General features: G+C 35.4%; 1 protein-coding gene across 2 annotated transcripts; it reads left to right on the top strand.

The window, feature by feature from the left end:
- The first annotated feature begins 16,470 nt into the window (after positions 1–16,470).
- LOC107646163 (uncharacterized) lies at positions 16,471–20,474 on the top strand. 2 transcript variants are annotated; one of them, XM_016350364.3, is made up of 8 exons: positions 16,471–16,718; positions 17,206–17,330; positions 17,507–17,542; positions 17,634–17,771; positions 18,342–18,428; positions 19,509–19,556; positions 19,666–19,742; positions 19,979–20,474. In XM_016350364.3, the coding sequence occupies exons 2-8, from the start codon at positions 17,256–17,258 to the stop codon at positions 20,124–20,126; spliced, it is 609 nt and encodes a 202-aa protein (XP_016205850.1). In that variant the 5' UTR covers positions 16,471–16,718; positions 17,206–17,255; the 3' UTR covers positions 20,127–20,474. The 2 variants fall into 2 exon arrangements, with proteins under 2 accessions (XP_016205850.1, XP_088347915.1); XM_088491789.1 differs by having other exon boundaries at positions 16,516–16,639.
- The last annotated feature ends 748 nt before the right edge of the window (positions 20,475–21,222 follow it).

The raw sequence follows: 21,222 nt of genomic DNA, 5'->3' as shown, positions 1-21,222 counted from the left end.
TAAAGGATCAAAAATTGTTACCGCTTTTGTAATAAATTTTGATTTTTGTATTAAAAGAAATTGTTACAAAATATTACTTTGTATTGTAATAGTTTTTTTTGTTATAAAAAATTTTTGTAACAAGATATATTGTAACTGTTTTTTTTTTTTTTTTTTGTTACAAATACCTTTTCTTTCAAAATTTAGATTTTTTGTAGCAATTTTTTTTATTACAAACATTGTTTTTTCTTGTAATTATAGCAACTCGTTTCTCCCTTAGCTAGGTAACCAATCGTCACCTTTCACAATTTCAATTTTTAAAATATTATGTGCAATGTCTGTATTGAATTGTTCTGTTATGAGTTGCTAGTTCGATTGCTTGTTTTTGTTTAGAAATTTATTAATCCAAATTAGTTGCGAATCAGTAGGAATTAACATCTGAGTAGATACTGCTTGTTGATTTTTGATCCAATGTCCATTTTTAATTCTCCATTTGATCCCGTTCTCCAAAGCTTTCCTCCTCTTCAATAAGCTCCTCCAATTTTTTAGTCAAGCTATTTTCTTTTTGTTGTCTTCATTTTTATATTATTTTATTTTTCGTAGTTGAGTATTTATAATTAGTAGAAAGAAGTTTTGAAAGTTTAGTATAAATAAATCGTGATAAAGATTAATTTAATGAATAATTAATTGATTACATATTATAAAATATTAAAATGTGAAGATTGTAAAATGTGAAGATTGTAAAATTATAGCTAATTTAGACAGTTAAAAATGTATTCTAGATTTTTAAAGGACATTTTTAAGTATATATAAAATAATATTAAATAACTAAATATAACTCTAACTTTAAGCATTTAAAAGTTATATAAAATAAGTAATTATTAGGCTATTTGAAAACAATTTAAAGACATATTTCATTACGAAAAGAATAAGGATATATAGGTCGAATTGATTTTTTCTCCTAGGTTTTGGGAAATTTTTTTTTTCATTGAAGAGGTTTTGAAATTAAATAATGTTTCAGTATCAAATAACCCAATACAACCAAGCCTACTTGTTTTGTTTTCTAATACCAACAATTCAAAAAATCCAACAAATTGGGGTTCAATTCTATCTCACATTAATTAATTTAACTAAGTCTAATTATACAAGCAAAGAAAGTTTTAAAATTATGTAATGCAAAGAGTGAAGGAGGAGATCAATTCTGCAGAATTTCACTTCTAGTCCCCCAACCAAGTCATTTGTTACGCATTAGACACATGTACGTCATTTCTACAAATGTAAAAAATAGGATAAAAGGGAGTGGATCATCTCTAGTAAAAAAAAAATTGCATAGTATTTAGTATTTAATTTCACTATTCATTGTTCTCTTTTTTATTTATTTTTGGTCCCACTTATAAAATTAAAAATAAGAGATCACACTTTATTCTCTCAAGTGTTAAAAAAATGGAGAGGATTCATTTTCTAATTTTTACATCATAAAATTTGCCAAAAAATATAAATGCATAAATTTAACTATCAAAGCATTTTAATTAAATTATAATTATAAAAAATAATTTTCGTGTGACAAATTTGACTAATTGTCAATTGAACATTGATTTCACATGTAACACCTAATTTTCGTGTGACAAATTTGTGTATAGAATTGCGTGTGGTGGCATAATAATATAGAAAAATTCAATTAAATGTTGTAAAATAAATAAGAAAGAGGTAATAAAATAAAGTATAAATAGAAAAATACTACTATCAATATTTATCAATACTATTATACTACTATAAAGATAATATATTAATATTATATTAGTATTGTATGAAGAGAAAAGTAAATAAGTGCTTTATTGTATAAGAAAAGAGAGAGAGAATTAGTGGCGGAACCAGAAATTTCATAAGAGGGGGCCAATTAAATATAAATATAACAAAAAATTAATAAAATATGATTTGTAGCATATATATCAAAAAAGTAATTATATTATATAAAAGTCAATGTTCAACTACATACTTTAAGATTTTGATATTTTTAAACTTGTTCGACGATGCTTCATGGAACTAAAATCATCAATTATCATCTCTGAAGTGAATTTTGAAGCAATTTCCTTTTCAATATATACAATCTGCTAAAAATTCATCTTCCATCTTGTTTCGAAGCCTTGTTTTAATAATCTTCATAGCTGAAAAGGCTCGTTCAGTTGTTGCTGTTGTCACAGGAAGAGTCAAAACAAGACGAATTAATCTATCAATTAAAGGATATATATTTGATTTTCCTGTCTCTGTCAATTTTTGACACAATTCAGCAAGAGTAGACAAATTCTGAAAATCTGGAGCTTTAACCACATCAAGTTCATAATGTTGTAATTCATAATCCAATTGAATCTTTTCTTGCTCAGAAAAATCTAAAGAATAGAAATTCTTTACAAGATTGCATATGTTGCAAACACTGAATAACTTGAAACCAAATTTGCGGACGCTTTCCGGGATCACGCATCAATGTATCAATATTAACTTGATCTATTTCAGTCCTTATTATTTTGGAAGCAGGGGGTTGAATATCTTGCTCAACAAGTTGTGTCACAGGTTGTTCAATAATATTTTGAACGTTACTCAAAGAATCTGAAGCTGAATTTTGTTCATCATATATTCTCTCTTTTCTCTTGAAAAATGAGTAAATTGTTTTCATCTTTGACATTTTTAACTTAACTTAAACTATCTAACAAAAAAAACAAAAATAATTGCATATATATTATTTTCTAAAAAAAAAAATATTAAACCTATTGAGCAATAACAAATAATTTTAGAAACACAAATATATAATAACCAAAAATAAAGTTATTGATTTACCTGATTATTTTTTTGTTCCAAGTCTCACGAAAAAATAATTCTATTGAGTTTTGTCCTCACTTCAATCTTTGAACACTGTCCATTATAAAAAAAATAAATTAATTATTTTAAATAAATAATATAAATAATACTTGACATTGTTATTAACTTTAAAAAAAATTGAAATATACCTCTTTGAATCTTTGTTGTGCATTCAATGGTTAATATTTTGCTGTTCACTTCTCTTCAATGGTTTTTCTTCATATGTCTTGTTTTAGTATGGAAGGAAAATTAGAATGAGAAGAGTAGAAGACCAAAAGTTTGGGAACCACTAAAAGAGAGAGAAGAGTGGCGTTGATGCCTCTGATGGTTTGAAACAAATATTTGAAAAATGTACTAGGGTTACTTTAATTAATAGTATGAGCTTGGGCTAGTATAATAGAACCATTTTTATTAATTATTAGAATGGGCTATTTGTTAACAAGAGCAACAATAATTCAAATATCCAATACATAGTGCAGTTTTTAGTTATTTTAATTTATAAAATTTTGTAACTTATATTTTTTTTAATATTATATATAAAAAAATTTAATATTATTAATTATTACTATTTGTCTATTTACTATTTTTTTTAAAAAATTTTGGGGGGGGACCATGGCCACCTTAGGTCCCCCCGTGGATCCGCCACTGGAGAGAATATTTGTAAAAGAGAGATAGAATATTTGTTGTTAATATTGCTGTGTGTATTGTCTCGTACCATACCCCCTATTTATACATGTATAGGGTTTATATTTTCAACCTTCATTAATGTAAATTCTTTCTTGATAACATGAAAACTGAGTCACCCGTATGATATTAATGGGCATCCATATCCTTTATGTTTATCACAACACTCCCCTTTGGATGACCATTTAGGATTATTGCCTCGTTAAAATCTTACTAAAGAGAAACCCAGTGGGGAAAAAACCTTAGTGAAGGAAAAAGAGTACAATATCCTTTGTGACGGGGACTGCCTCATTAAAAAACCTTGTCAAGAAAAACCCAATGGGAAAAAACCTGACTAAAGAAAAAGAGTACAGTCTCCCTCTCTTGTCGACATCATTTAATGTCTCGAAATCGGCGCATCCCAATCTCATGTATCAATCTTTCAAAGGAGGATTTTGGGAGTGACTTTGTGAATAAATCTGCCAGATTGTCACTTGAGCGGATCTGTTGGACATCAATTGTCCATTTATTTTGAAGATCATGAGTGAAGAAGAATTTGGGAGAAATATGCTTTGTTCTATCACCTTTGATGTATCCGCATTTAAGTTGAGCAATGCATGCTGTATTATCTTCAAAAAGGACAGTTGGAGCTATCTTATGATAAATCAGTCCACATGATTAGGGGTGTTCAAAACCGATCCGGACCGAACTAAACCGATGGACCGAACCGAAAAAACCGAAAACTGAACAAAACCGAAAACCGAAAAACCGAAGAAAATGTATTTTGCTGTTTTTTTGCGGTTCGGTTCGGTTTTCGATTCTGACTATGAAAACCCTAACCGAACCGAATCGAACCGGAGAAGTAAAAACCCTAAAATAACCAACCTACCCCTACCCCTACACCCAATTCCCCAAATGAGCGCTGCGGCTGCGCGACCTAGCCCCCACCCCCAATTGAAACCTAGCACAGTAGCACTCTCTTGATTCTCTTCCACAATCTCTCTCTCTGCACCCAGTCGCCTAGACCCAGTCACCCACGCGTTTTTGAGTCTCGACGTCGACGGTGAGAGACCGTTCCTCCCAGGCTCCCACCACCTCGAAGCCTTCCTCCCAACGCCGAAGCCGTTTCACCCACTGCTCCCAAGACATTTTCACCCAACAGTGCACCACGGTCCACGAAGCCCCAGCCACAGCCAGCACCACCGTCACAGGCTCGCACCCAGCGGACAGAGGACCGTTTCTGGCCACCGACGCAGCAGTAGCAAAGCACGACGCCACCATCCACTAACCCAGCAAGCCAGCACAGCACCACGCCAGTGACGCCACCAGCCAGCAGCGTTTCTGACCACCATCCAGTTAGGTATGTAATTTAACTAATTTTTGTTCAATAATCATTGATTCATTGTTGCGGTTTGTTGGCATTGTTTACTTTATTATTGGTATTGTTGTTGTTGATTCATTGTTGCTGACTTGCTATTTGTTGATTCATTGTTTACCAATTGCTGTTTATTGATTCATTATTGGCATACAGTTTTGATTTGACACTATTGCATTAGGAGGAGAAAGGTTCCAAGGTAATCGAAATGGCTAAAATAGGAGAAATGTTAGAATTAACTACTTGAGTTTGTATGATGACATTGGTAGATTTGAGAAGCTAAGAAAAGACTCAGTATCTGTCTGAAATTTTAATTTAATTTCAAACTGTATATTTGTTTGTTTTGCAGATCTCAATTAACTTAGAACAATTTGATTGTTTGTCTCTTTCACCTGTGCTTAGTGGTTATTGATTCATTATTCGGTTTATTGTTGCTGGTTATTGTTTGGTTTACTGACTTGATATTGTTGCTGGTTATTACTGACTTGGTATTGTTTTGTTTTTAATTTATTTGTTGTGTTTCTGCTCTTGATTTTGTAAATTGGTTGTAAATTTATTTTGTTGTTCAATGTATTTGTGTATGCAGTTTGATGTCAGTTCAAGTGAAAATATGGGTGACACTGGATAAGTGATTGACCAAGCCCATCCAGTTGGTGTAACTTCTGTGTCATGGGCACCGTCAACGGCACCAGGTGCACTTGTTGGTGCCGGGTTGCTTGATCCTGTACAGAAGCTGTGTTCTGGTGGTTGTGATAATACTGTGAAGGTATGGAAAGATGGACTGCTTCCCGGCTCTTCAGATGCATACAGATTGGGTTCGAGATGTTGCTTGGGCACCTAATTTGGGGAATGGCAACAAGTGACAACGGTAGAGCCTTAAAATTATCAATTTAGAATTATGGAGACTTTTTCATTTTGGAATATAATTGACATCTTGTTCCTTTGCATATTATACAGTTAAGTAATTGTGATTGATAATTCCTTCCTTGAATTCCATTTGATAATTTGTGCTTGCAAGAATGAAGTTGATTAGTGTGAGCTTTTCTCCTTTTATGAGTTAGAAGGATATGATTCAGGTATATAATGAGACATTTCATAAGAATTTTGGAATTTTGTCCCGGCAGTTGCGTAAATTATGACGGTTGTGTTAAATTTTAGACGTGCATTTGTAAGCATTACTACATGTGCTATGTTTTATTTGCAATTCATAAAGTTAGTAGGGGCATAAATGTATTGGTCCTCACATATCTGTCATGCTTGCCAGCGAAATTTATATATGTTCCTCAAGGATTCTTGTGATTCTTAGTGGCAAGATATTTTTCCCTTCTTGTACTCCATCAGATGGAGCTTCTTTGTTGTTCATTCCATTGATCCATTTTGTAATCTTGAATCTGGGATCAAGATTAATCGCTTACTTGATTACGAGGTAACATGTAACTAAACTATTTTCAAGTATCACATTGTATTTGTGTTTGTCGATTTCAATGTTATGACTTTGTGAAATAGTATGGTAGTATTTTTTTTGAATTGATTGAAAAAACCGATCAAACTGAACCAAACCAAACCGAATTTAATTGGTTTGGTTTGGTTCGGATGGCTTCGGCAAAAAAACGAACCAAACCAAACCGCAGTTTAATTAGACAATCGGATCGGATGACTTTTCCATCAAAAACCGAACCAAACCGCACCGCAAACACCCCTACACATGATGACAGAATATATTGGATCAAATTCCGAAGCCAAAAATACTCGCGACTTGCTTCATGAATCGCTAGTATTTCGGCATGATTAGAGGATGTTGCAGCAATCGTCTGTTTCGTGGACCTCCATGATATAGCTGTTCCACCATATGTAAACAGGTATCCTGTTTGAGATCTCCCTTTACGTGGATCAGACAAGTAGCCAGCATCTGCATAGCCAACTAATTATGACTTGGATCCATAGGGATAAAACAATCCCATATCAACCGTTCCATGAAGATATCGAAAGATTTGCTTGATTCCGCTCCAATGTCTTCTGGTTGGAGAGAAACTATACCTTGCTAGTAAGTTTACAGCAAATGATATATCGGATCGTGTATTATTAGCAATATACATTAGTGCTCCAATGGCACTAAGATATGGTACTTCAGGACCAAGGATATCTTCATTCTCTTCTTTAGGATGGAATTGATCCTTTTCCACATCCAAAGATCTTACGATCATTGGGGTACTCAATGGATGTGACTTATCCATATAAAATCTTTTCAAGATCTTTTATGTGTATGTTGTTTGATGAATAAAGATCCAATTTTTTGTATGCTCGATCTGCAGGCCGAGACAAAATTTAGTCTTTCCAAAATCTTTCATCTCAAACTCTTCTTTTAGAGTTTTTATAATTGTTGGAATCTCTTCAAGAGTCCCAATGATATTTAAATCATCAACGTACACAGCAATTATAATGAATCCAGATGTAGATTTTTTTATGAAAATACATGGACAAATATCATCATTCTTGAATCTATTTTTGGCCAGATACTCAGTAAGACGATTATACCACATTCGTCCAGATTGTTTCAAACCATATAAAGATCTTTGCAATTTGACTGAGTATAACCCTTGCGAATATTCATTGGATGGTTTAGATATCTTTAGTCCTTCAGGGACTTTCATATAGATATCCCGATCTAATGAGCCGTATAAGTAGGCTGTTACCACATCCATTAAATGCATATGCAGTTTATGATATGCAGATAAACTGACCAAATAACGCAATGTTATCGCATCCACTATAGGGGAATACATTTCTTCATAATCTATTACAGGCCTTTGTGAAAAACCTTGTGCCACAAGTCGGGCTTTGTAGCGCACAACTTCATTTTTCTCATTTCGTTTTCTCACAAATACCCATCGGTATCCAACAGGTTTTACATCTTCTGGTGTACGGACTACAGGTCCAAAGACTTCACATTTTGCAAGTGAGTCTAACTCAGCCTTCATGGCTTCTTTCCATTTTGGCCAATCATCCCTTTATCGGCATTTTTCGACTGATCTTGTCTCAAGATCCTTACTTTCATGCATAATATTTAATGCCATATTATATGCAAATATTTCATTGACAATTGTCTTATTTCGGCCCCATTTTTCTCTTGTAAAGACATAATTTATTGAGATCTCGTCATTTTTACAATTTTCAGGTACCTGAACGTCTTCTGGCGTTAAAACTATATCAGAATTTTGGACAACTGCAGGTGTCTCTACTATATCTTTTTCAACAGGAATAGTATTTACCTCTTTTCTCTTTCGAGGATTTTTGTCTTTGGAACCGACAGGCCTGCCACGCTTCTGGCGTGTATTTGCTTCGGTGGCAATTTGTCCAACTGGGACATCAATTCGAATTGGGGCATTTTCCGCTAGTATATACGACTTGGTTATCCTCTTTGTATCAGAAAATGCATCAGACAATTCATTTGCTATTCTTTGCAAATGTATAATCTTTTGAACTTCTAGTTCACATTGCCCTGATCGAGGATCTAAATGCATCAAGGATGATGCATTCCAATTAAGTTCCTTTTCAGGAAGCTTATTCTCTCCCCCTAATATTGAAAATTTTGATTCATCAAAATGACAATCTGCAAATCGGGCTTTAAATACATCTCCAGTTTGTATTTCAAGATACCTCACTATAGAGGGAGAATTATATCCAACATATATTCCCAATTTTCTTTGGGGTCCCATTTTAGTGCGATTAGGTGGTGCAATAGAAACATATATCGCACACCCAAATATTCTTAAATGGGAAATATTTGGCTGCTGGTCAAATACTAATTGGATAGGAGAGAACTGATGGTAACTCGTTGGCCTCAAACGAATAAGTGCTGCGGCATGTAAAATAGCATGCCCCCAGACCGAGGTTGGGAGATTTGTTCTCATAAGGAAGGGTCTAGCAATTAATTGGAGGCGTTTAATAAGTGATTCTGCTAACCAATTTTGTGTATGAACATAAGTTACTGGATGTTCAGCACTTATTCCATTAGCCATACAATAAGCATCAAAAGCTTGGAAAGTAAATTCACCAGCATTATCAAGACGAATTGTTTTGATTGGATTTTCTGGAAATTGTGCTTTTAATCGAATAATTTGAGCCAGTAATCTCGCAAACGCCAGGTTGCGAGAAGATAATAAGCACACATGTGACCATCTCGAAGATGCATCTATTAGGACCATAAAATATCTAAAAGATCCACATGGTGGATGAATAAGTCCACATATATCACCTTGAATCTTTTTTAGGAATTCAAGGGACTCAAATCCAATCTTTACTAGTGATGGCCTTAAAACAACAAAATTCACTAGTTTTAAGAATCTTCTGGTTCTTTAGTGAATGTCCATGGGAGTTTTCAATAATTCTCCGCATCATGGTTGTTCTCGAATGACCCAATCGGTCGTGCCAATTTATGAACTCATTTGGGCTAGTAAACTTCTGGTTTACAATGGCATGTGATTCAATTGCACTAATCTTGATATAATATAACCCAGATGAAAGTGAGGGTAATTTTTCTAATATAACTTTCTTATTTGAATCATGAGTTGTGATACATAAGTACTCATGATTTTCCTCATTCATAGTCTCAATATGATATCCATTTCGGCGAATATCTTTAAAGCTCAGCAAGTTTCTTTGAGACCTGGTAGACAATAGTGCATTATTTATTATGAATTTTGTTCCTCCAAGAAACAAAATTATAGCTCTTCCGGAGCCTTCTATCACATTGCCTGAGCCAATAATAGTATTAACACATTCTTCTTTTGGCACCAGATGAGTAAAATATATATCACTTTTGAAAATAGTGTGCGAACTTGCACTATCCGCAAGGCATACATCTTCATTACATATCCTTGCCATTCTCTTCAAAGACAAATAATAATAAAATGAGTAGTATGCACAGTTAAATTGAATACTTGATCGGAATTATTTTTCTAAGAAATACTGTATATAAAAATAATGTCATATACTAAAATTTTATTTTAAAACATGACACATTTAATGATTTCAAAATTCATAAACATTAATATTTCATTATTTATATACATCATATTTGAAACTTAAATACATAGAAAATAAAACTTAATAACAAGTTCTTTACATAATTTATTTACATGAATATTTAACAATCTCACACATTAAATTATTCCATCATTGATTAAATGATCAATATTTCCTTCAGGATCCTCAAAGAAATCAGATACATCATAATGAGTGGTGGAATTTTCATCATCATTTGAAACGAAATTCGACTCTTTTCCCTTGTCATCCTTTTTCAAAGATGCCTGGTAAAGATCGACTAGGTGCCTTGGGGTACGGCAAGTACGTGACCAATGGCCCTTTCCACCACAACGGAAACACTTATCCTCCGTTGATTTATTTTGCCCGATATTTCTTTCTTTATCCCACTTTTGGTGAGATCCTCTCTTTTGAATATAATTCCTTTTCCTTCCATAATTTTTATTGTTATTAAAACCTTGCCATTTACCTCTTCTGGGGAAATGATTTGCCACGTTTACTTCAGGAAATGGGATGGCGCCAGCTGGACGCGCTTCATGATTTTTTAAAAGTAATTCATTGTTGCGTTCAGCAACAAGAAGGCAAGAAATTAACTCAGAATATTTTTTAAACCCTTTTTCTCGATACTGCTGCTGCAGGAGCACATTCGAGGCATGTAAGGTTGAGAAAGTTTTCTCCAACATATCATGGTCAGTTATCTTTTCCCCACATAATTTCAGTCGTGAGGTGATTCAAAACATTGCAGAATTATATTCATTTATGGATTTAAAATCTTGTAAACGCAAGTGCGTCCATTCATATCGGGCTTGAGGAAGTATCACCGTTTTCTGATGATTATACCTTTCTTCAAGGTCTTTCCAAAGATCTGCAGGATCTTTTAATGTGAGATATTCATTTTTCAATCCTTCGTCAAGATGACGACGGAGAAAAATCATGGCTTTGGCTTTATCCTTCTGGGATGCATTATTTTCAGCCTTAATGGTATCTCCAAGATCCATTGAATCAAGATGAATTTCAGCATCTAGAATCCATGATAAATAATTGTTTCCAGATATATAAAGAGCATTGAATTTAAGATGAGAGAGTTTTGACATAATGAAAATTTGTTACCTGAGTCTTCCTAAAAATTTGATCAAAGTCTCGTGCTGATAACGTGTTGTAAAATAAATAAGAAAGAGGTAATAAAATAAAGTATAAATAGAAAAATACTACTATCAATATTTACCAATACTATTATACTACTATAAAGATAATATATTAATATTATATTAATATTGTATGAAGAAAAAAGTAAATAAGTGCTTTATTGTATAAGAAAAGAGAGAGAGAATATTTGTAAAAGAGAGAGAGAGAATATTTGTTGTTAATATTACGGTGTGTATTGTCTTGTACCATACCTCCTATTTATACATGTATAGGGTTCATATTTTCAACCTTCATTAATGTAAATTCTTTCTTAGTAACATGAAAACTGTGTCACCCGCATGATATTAATGGGCATCCATATCCTTTGTGTTTATCACAACATTAAATAGTTAAGATTATGAAACTTTACTTGATATTGTATTTTTAATAATTTATATTTTTTTAAAATTTATATTTAAATATATTTATTTATACTTTTTTTTATATTATTTTATTATAATTTAATATTTCAATTGAATCCCTGATTCACAAAACCTTAGTTATAGCGGTTTGATAACTACCAATTTAATTTTCATGACCTTAGTTAATATTATGATTCTAAAAATTGGACTAGTTCAACCAATAACCCATGGCAGTACTGGTTCGTTTCAAGGAAAAAAATCATCTCAAAATCGTTGAATCGATCCAAAATTGCCGATTGTTTTTAAACGGCGCTGCTTTGATATTTCATTAAAAAAAAAGAAAAAAAAGTGTTTTTGAAGAGAGAAACGCAGAAACCAGTCTTTCCCTTTCTCCCCTCTAATCTCAGTCTCAGCTCTTCCTTAAAAATCCTAGCCTCCATTGCGCCGCCGTTCATCTCACCGTCGCCGCCAGGTTTATCGTGGTCGTTCGCCAATCCTCCTGGTTTGTCGTGCTCGAAGGCCCTCCCTTCGTTCGCCCAACGCCAGTTTCTCCAGGTCTTACGCAAAGCAGCTCTTCGCCCATCGTCATTCCTCCGGTGTTCGTCACTAGCTTTCCGTTCTAAGTTGGAGTATATTATCAATATCAACAAGCTTAACTAAGAAAAGGAATTGTTATAAAGGAGAGCGGTGGTTGTGCATTGAGGGAGTGTTAACTAAGAATAACTTTCAGTGTACTTACTGTTTGGTTTACGGGGCGCATGGTAGGGAGGCAAAGCGGGTGGTATGGGAGGAGTTGAGCTATATAGCAGGTTTGTGTCAGGTTCTTTTTTGTTTGATGAGGGACTTCAATGAGATTTTGCAAGTTGAAGATCGAAAAGGGTTGCAGAGTTTGCCGGGTTCAGCGGAAGAATTTAAGAGTTGGGTGCAAGACATGCAGTTGGTGGATCTTCCCCTTGCTGATAGGAAGTTCACTTGGTTCAGGGGTCAATCTTGTAGCAGAATTGACAGGGTGCTGGTTAATATAGAATGGGTGGAGGATTTTCCTGATATTAGACTGAAAGGTGGTCCAAGGGGATTGTTAGATCACTGCCCATTGATTGTGGAGGATACAAGAGGAAGATGGGGGCCTAGACCATTCAGGAGTCTGGATTCTTGGTTTTACCCATGAGGATTTTCTGAGGACGGTAAAAAATGAATGATGGACATTGGGCGAAGGTCCGTTTCTTGGTAAACTGAAGGCTTTGACGTTACCGTTGAGGCAATGGCACAAGGCTAACTTTAGTGATATGGAAAACAGACTCACAAAGTTTGAGGAAGAAATCAGGAAGCTGGACGAGAAGGTTAGTGATGGGATCTATGATGGTACAACGGAGGCTAGAAGGAAGGCGCTGGTGAGATTTTGTGAAAAATGGTACATTAGGAAGGAAATCCATTGGAAGCAGATGTCTCGGTCTAAACACGCGAGGGACATGGACAGAAATACTCGGTACTTTCATAATATTGCATCGGCTAGAAGGCGGAATAACAGGATTGATGCTCTGATGATTCATGGCCAGCTTGTGAGGAATCAGGCAAGAATAAAGCATGCAATAAGGGGATTCTACAAGGAGTTGTACCGGCAGGAGTATGTACCAAGGATCGGTGTTTGGGATGGGTTGTTACCGCAAATTGATACAGATGAGGCAGAAGCCTTGGAGGTTTTACCGTCTGCAGAGGAAATCAAGGAGGCAGTATGAGATTGTGAATCGTCTAAGGCCCCGGGTAGTGATGGCTACAATATGACTTTCATCAAGAAATGTTGGGAAGAGATTGGTCAGGAGTTCACGGCAGCGGTGATGGATTTCTTTCAAAGGGCAACGTTACCATCGGATGTGAATATAACATGGGTGACGCTGGCCCCAAAATTCTTGGGTGCTAAGGAGATTAAGGATTTTAGGCCGATTAGTTTGGTGGGATGTGTGTATAAGGTGATTTCGAAGGTGCTGGTGAGAAGAATGAGGTTAGTTATGCCGGGCTTGGTGGGTGAAACTCAGACTGTATTTGTGAAAGGTAGAAAAATACATGATGGTGCTCTCATAGCCTGTGAGACAGTTCATTGGCTCAAGGCAAGGAGAAGGAAAGCGGCAATCATTAAGCTGGATTTTCATAAAGCATATGATAGAGTCAGATGGAGTTTCGTGGATATAGTGCTACAGAAAATGGGATTTGGACAACGTTGGAGGAATTGGGTGAAGGAGTGTGTCAGCACGGCCACTATGTCTGTTCTGGTGAATGGGTCACCATCCAAGCCGTTCAACATGGAAAGAGGCCTCAGACAAGGGGATCCCCTTTTTCCTTTTCTGTTTGTGTTGGTGGTCGACGTGTTGAATCGGATGGTGGGAGAAGCGGTCAGGAACGGGCGCATTGAACCGCTTCTGGTAGGAGGTGAGCAGATCGAATTGTCGCACTTACAATTTGCAGATGATACGATATTATTTTGCCCCCCGGTGACAGAGACAATAGTCAATTATAGGAGACTGTTGCGGTGTTTCGAGTTGATGTCGGAGCTGAGCATTAATTTTGAGAAGTCAAGTTTGATATCGGTGAATTGTGAGCAGGAATGGGTAGATAGTGCCTGTGGTTTGCTGGGATGCAAGCAAGCGATTTTACCTGTTAGGTATCTCGGGATTTCTTTGGGTGCGAATCCTCGTCTGGTGAAGACTTGGAAACCGATAATTGATAAGGTGGAAGAGAAACTCAGCCTCTGGAAAGCAAATGTTCTAACCAAAGCGGGCAAGCTTGTTCTTATTAGATCAGTACTGAATAGCCTACCTATCTACTACCTCAGTCTATACAAGATGCCAAAGGCGGTTGCGGATAAGCTAATTGCATTGCAAAGGAGATTTTTGTGGTGTAAGGGGGATGGTAATGACGGTATTCCGCTAGTTAAGTGGGAGTTGGTTCAGGCACCAAGAAAGGCTGGGGGTCTGGGGGTTGGGGATGCGGTGCTCCGGAACACAGTGCTCTTATTTAAGTGGTGGTGGCGATTTTCTAAAGAGGAGTGTCCCTTATGGAAGAAGATTGTATGCTCGTGCAACAACTTGAATCCTGATGTAATGCTAGTAAATCAGCAGCTACTAGTTAAAGGAGGGCCCTGGAAAGACATATGTAATCTAAATATAAAAGAGCAGAGGATAAAAGACAAAATGCTGACTGGCCTGGCGATGGAGGTAGGGAATGGGAGGAGTACCCTATTTTGGGAAGATAACTGGCTGGAAGGTGGCCCCTTGAAGGTGACTTTTCCAAGATTATTCTCTGTTTCGAATCAGCAGGGATCGATGATAGGGGATTGTGGATTTTGGGATGGACTTGAGTGGATATAGAATTTCCAGTGGCGGAGAGAGTTGTTCCAATGGGAGCTGGAACTTGTCCATCAACTTCATGAGCGGCTAAGGCCAGTGAAGCTGTCAGATGGTAAAGATGACAATATGGTTTGGAAGTTTGATAGTAAAGGGGTATTTTCTACCAAGTCTGTTGTGTAGGTCCTACAATCGGAGACTCTGTCGGATGAGATAACGAGCTACAGTTACACAAGTTCAGTTTGGCGAGGGATGGTACCGCCGAGAATTGAGCTGTTTGGGTGGTTTGTGCTCATTGGTAGAGTGAATACTAAAGAGAGATTGAGTAGACTAGGTGTTATTAGGCTCAGTGATACTCTATGTGTACTATGTAAGAAGGAGATAGAGTCAGTGGAGCATTTGTTTCTCCTCTGTGAGTTAACATGGCAGGTGTGGTGCAGTTAGTTGAGGTCTTTTGGGGAGGTGTGGTCTATGCCTGGAACCATAAGGGAACTGTTTGAGAGGTGGACCGGTAGGCATAAGCGGAAACAAGAGCAGAAGAAATGGTTGCTGAGATTCTTTGCAGTTATTTAGAACATTTGGGTGGAACGCAATGCTAGGATTTTTCAGAATCAGGAATCAGGTGTGGAGTTCGTAATAAGAAAGACAATGCTGAGCTACAACGAATGGACTGAGAGTGAATCTTTTGGTGGTTGATGGCGTTGCTGAAAGTTACAGGGATTTTATGTTTTTATGAAGTACTTGTTGTTTCTTTTGTTGCTCCACATTAGTGTGTTGAGCTTATTTTGATTCAAAAAAACTGTTTTAGTATACTTATTTATATTTATATTTTATTAATTATTTTATTATAAAATAGTTATTTCGGTTGAATTACAGTTGAATTGATTGGACTAATAAATCAGTAAATCAGTAACTAAAGTAGTTTGATGATCGGTTTGGTTTTCAAAACCTTGGTTAATACTTAGGGTGTGTTTGGATTTAAGTTGGAAAAGAGAAAAGCCGTTTGAGTTCCTTGAACACTTCATCTTTATGTTTAGCAACATTTTATCCTATAAATGCAGAAGTAATTTCTATCTTTAACCCATGTTTATAAAAAACTAAAAATTCTAGCTTTTCCGTTGATCCTTGTACGTTAGATTGAATTTTATATTCCATGTACTAATTATGTCCTTCATATTCATATGTTTATTATTTTTTTATAATATTTTTTTCTAATACTCTCTTATATATATTATTATTTTTATATGAATTTTTTTTACGTTATTGTTATTTTTTTTGTATGAAATATTTTTTTTATTTTGTATTATGATTCTATTAATCCTATTAGAATACTAAAGAATACTAAGAGTACTAAAAAAATATTAAAATTTATTTAAATATTTAAAATAAAAATTATAAGATAACATAAAATAATTATTTAAATTCATGTCATTTTCTGTAATTTTTCATCTAAAAATGATTTTGAATAATGTAATCCAAACAATATTTAATTTACTATAATCCATTTTAAATAAAAATTACCAAACATAAACCACATCAATACTTAATATCAACTCACTTTTGATCAAAATTAATTTTACAAAATCAATTTTATACAAACCTCCAAACACACACTTAACAGTGGTAGCTTAGTTTTCAATTTTTAACCTCATTTGGATTTTTAAAATGAAAAAAAAAAAAAAAAGCCGCTTACATTTGAAGCAATGTGCGGCTAGCACAATGAAAATGTGAAACCGAAACCGAACACGCTTGGCAGGAAGTCAGGAACAAACTAAAGCCTTCTTAGCGTAGCGACGCTGCTTTCTCTACGAGTTCTTCTTTTGCTTTCCTTCTTCAATCGGGTTAATTCCTCCTCCTTCTTGCTGTGATTAATCTGTTGGGGAACCTTCTCTAACCAATATAACATTATTGTCTCAGAAAGTAAGATTCTGATTTTTTTTTCCTTCCATTTTTTTGGGTGCAATTCTTTGTTTCTGGAATTTATTGTTAACTTGTTATTGCCAGGTGAAAAATTGTTACAAATGCTTGTTATGTGAGTTCTGTTCTGCTTATAACATTTATGTTCGTTTGTGTTAAAACTTAAAACAGTGAAATTTGTAAGTGTTAACGTAGTCCGGTTTTCTTTATTCCTGACAACCCGTATCCATGCAACACAGTTGACTGGGCTTCAATTTCATTTCATTTCATTCCTGAGTTCATACTCAAACAGCGTTTCTTCAAGTATGGCCTTGAAATTCCTAGAACGTTGAATAAAAGGGATTGTTTCAGTTTCACCAAAGAGATGATCTTCAAACATATAAAAGAATGATAAGAATTTAAAAAAAATGAATTTTATGGATTTGTTCTTTGTTCTCTGGACTGGATTCACATGAATTGCTAACGTGGGTGGTTGTGATTTTTGCACTAGGGTGGTGGTGCTGCTGTTGAATTCTTTTGTTATCTACGCTGGTATCAACAATGCCTCAAGATGCTGTTTATGAACGCCCTCTGTTTGGGGGCAAACTCTCAAGCTTGTTCCCTCATAGATTCCAGGTAATTGATGTTATTTTTGAAAAGCAATATTCATAATTCAATGTTGTGGTATTGTTGTTATTGCAACTGCAAATTTTGTGACTTCTGTTACTAATACTACACCTTTTTATGTTGTCCATGTTCTTTGTGTGACTTTAGATTTGTTGAACTTAAAAGTTATGGCTTGTTTCTTGTAGGATGTCAGTGACATTCGACAAGTCCCTGATCATCAGGTTTGTCATGCTTTATCTTTTGATTACATTGTCCATTCTAGTATTCTATCTAATTCTTTACTAACTTGTTTATGCACCTTCATTTTAATAGGAGGTTTTTGCAGACGCTACTCGTGATGAGAGCTTGATCTTTGAGCTTTTAGAATATAAGCATGATGTTGCTGATAATGGAAGTGCTGTCTGGTTTCTTCAAGACCTTGCTAATGAGCAGGATGCTGAAGGAAGTGTGGTATTCCATTATTTCATTCTGCTTCTTATGGTAAAGGGTTAATGAAGTGTGAAAGGTTTGTGGAAATTGGATTCTGTTCATCCTATGCATGTAGAGTGCATTATTCGAGTGTGTGGATGGTGCTGGGAATTTGAATATGTTGTGGATTTTTCTTTATTGTTTTTCCATACTATTGGAGTCATAAGAGAGTGCTTAGCTGGTTTAGTTGCTTAACTTAAACTCTATAATTGACATGGAGTGTCAGATATTGAGTGTTATGATTTTTGATGTCATCTAAACTTTTTCTTTGTGTATTGGACTATTGGGATATTTAACTGCCACTGATTAGCAGATACCGTTACTTATTTCTGCTTGCGAGTTACTATAGCATTGCATTTGCTCTTTTTATTCTTTCAATGTGTGATTGGTATGATTTAATGGAGCTATAAGTCTGCCTCTCCTTCAATCACCGTGTGTGTGTCGACAAGTATTATCTTCCAACACAATCGAAGAAAATGGCTTCCCTTTATCTTAGTTCATTAAATGTAATATTTGTTGTATCCTTTGATCATATTTCTGAAATTATTTCAGGTTATTGAACAGTCTGGAGTCCTTGAAGCGCCAGGTTTGATGTACAATAACACACCTGCTATTGTAACAACTGCAGTAGGGCAAATGGTAAAGTTTCTATCTTGTTTTTAATTTAACTTTGTGTTCACTCAATCACTTCCTGGTCATTGCCTAAGGATTAATGCACATAATATATTTAATTGGGCTAGTATTAGGCATTCCCAAATATTGAAGAGAAAATGTAGCGTGACTGCAAAATTTAATCAAATTAACCACCAGTTTAGTATTTTGTAATCTAGATATTATTTGATTACCTGAGTAGTTGTAGGCTCTAGCCTTGTTCTATCTCCTTTTTGAGATGAATTGTGTCTCCCATTTAAGTTTTGGCATCTTGGTGGCAATCCATCCATTCAATTATTCAACCCCCAGTCAAACAAACTTAAAGTTTTGTAGTATTATGAGCATGTTTCTCTGCCTATTTCTTTGAATTAGTTGTGATATCATGTCTTGTATGTTGATGCTATGACCCTATGGGAGTGGGGACTTATTTACTGCTTATACATGCTTTCTAGCCTCGTCTACTTCTACAACATTGCCGTAGTTGCTTGCATTTATGTTGATCGCTTTGTTTTTGTTACCAATTGCTGTTAAAGTCTAAGGTTATAAATTTGTTTTATGGATTCATGTATTGTCAAGACGCTGGGCTTCTCTTTGTGGGAATGACAATTGCTTTTTGGTCTGTCTATTTCTATGTTGATATTAATTCTGTGAACGTTAGATGCCTTATTAGGTTCTACCAAGTGTTCAACCTGTGACTAAGGGGCCTCGGATATGCATTATAGAGTGAGTGAGTATAAAATTTGAGAGAGAGAATATGAGAGCTGAGAAGTAAAAAATTTGAGAAATTGGGAGATCAAAGCAGCGGATCTCTTGGATATTCCTAACCATTATATTCATAGATTCAGGAACAATAGAAATTTTCTTTAGTATTATAATATTCTGAAATTGTTATTATCACACAATCGTTATGGATATTCAGGAGATACGTTGCTCTGAGTCTCTGATTTGCAACTTCTCTGCTCCCCCTTGACCTCGCCCCTCGCCCCCCCTTTCCCCTTTTTTCATTACCTATTAGTGTGGTCCATGGGATTCATTTTTACTCCTTACTTATGCTAAAGTTAATGATAGGCAATTTCTAAGGGACGACAAGGAAGGGAAGCACAAAATATCATCAAAGTAAGTTATGTTTCACATGGCACGTTTTAAACTTTTTATGCACACTTGCTTGACATTGTTGTTACATTGATTGGTCTTGGGATCATCCCTTTCCTTTTCTTTATCCCAGGTTTATTTGGCAAATCTGCGTCTTAAAGGAGTTGATACTGATGTACTTGTCACTGCATATGAGCCCATTCTTATAAAGTATGTGGAATATGCTTTTAACAGCAATAAGCACTTGGGAAAATTCTACTGTATATTAGCATTTTAGCTCAGTATCTAATTAAAGTGAAATTTATTCATTTTGAATTTAGTAGCGTTAGAACTAAAGACTATAATGCAAACTAGAAAATTATCAACATGTAAATTTTGTATTGCACTGATTTTGTGGAAACTATGACTATGCAAGACACTTATTTAGTTCTATTTTCTGCTTGCAGCCCATTTAGCGAAAGCGCAGGCACAGTTTGTGCCGGAATGGCTGTTCCGGCTGAACAAGCTGGATGTATTACGATGGAGGAGGTATTCAGACTAGCAGTAACAAGCTTCAAGGTTTACGACTGGGGTCTTTTTGGGGCAGAAAGTTGAGACTCATCAATTATCTGTGGTGGGACTTCAGCCTTAAGTTAGAAAATAATAGTTGGTATTCACCATCTGGATCATTGTCTACATTCCTTATAGGGTATATGCTTCTATTATGGTAGAACTACTTTAGTTGTGTTTCTTTTGGGATATAGTTATATTCTATCTTCGTATGTTGTTATCATGAAATTGAAGGGATGGATTGTTACGTAAATAGTACCTAACTAGTACCAGGAGGAAATAATATTTTGGTTAGAAATGTTAAGTGACTTTCAGTTTTTGGATGTGATAGATTCTGATGTCCACCATTTTTTTTATTCTGATGGTTCATAATTCACTCTTTTTCAAGTCCAATTGAACCCTGATGTCTAATTCAATCTCCTAGTCATTTTATTTATCATTTTTATTTCCATGGCTCAATATCATTCCATTGATTAAAGGATCAAATTACTTGGCAACAATATGTACACTTTAGTCCTGGGTCAATAACAACAATAATAAACAAACAAACAAACAACAACAAAGCCTTGTCCCACTAAGTGGGGTCGGCTACATGAATCAAATGACGCCATTGTGCTCTGTCATGTATCATGTCTACAGAGAGACCGTTTACATGTAGATCTCGTTTGACCACCTCATGGATGGTCTTCTTAGGTCTTCTTCTGCCTTTCGCCCTTTGTCCATCTTCCATCTCATCCACCCTCCTGACTGGATGTTCTATCGGTCTTCTTCCCACATGTCCAAATCACCTGAGACGCGATTCAACCATCTTTTCCACAATGGGTGCTACTCCAACTCTCTCCCTTATATCTTCATTCCTTATTTTATCCAATCGCGTATGATCACTCATCCATCTCAACATCTTCATCTCTGCCACACTCAACTTATGTTCGTGCTCCCCTTTAGTCGCCCAACACTTCGTACCATATAGCATAGCCGGTCTTATAGCGGTGCGATAGAATTTACCTTTAAGTTTTAAAGGCACTTTTTTGTCGCATATAAAACCAGATGCACTCCGCCATTTTGACCAACCTGCTTGGATCCTATGATTTACATCCTGTTCAATCTCTCCATTATCCTGTATGATGCACCCAAGATACTT

Source organism: Arachis ipaensis, chromosome B6 (genome assembly GCF_059453495.1).
Source record: "Arachis ipaensis isolate K30076 ecotype BB chromosome B6, ASM5945349v1, whole genome shotgun sequence".
NCBI lineage: Eukaryota > Viridiplantae > Streptophyta > Magnoliopsida > Fabales > Fabaceae > Arachis > Arachis ipaensis.
This window is presented reverse-complemented; position numbering and strand designations above follow the sequence as displayed.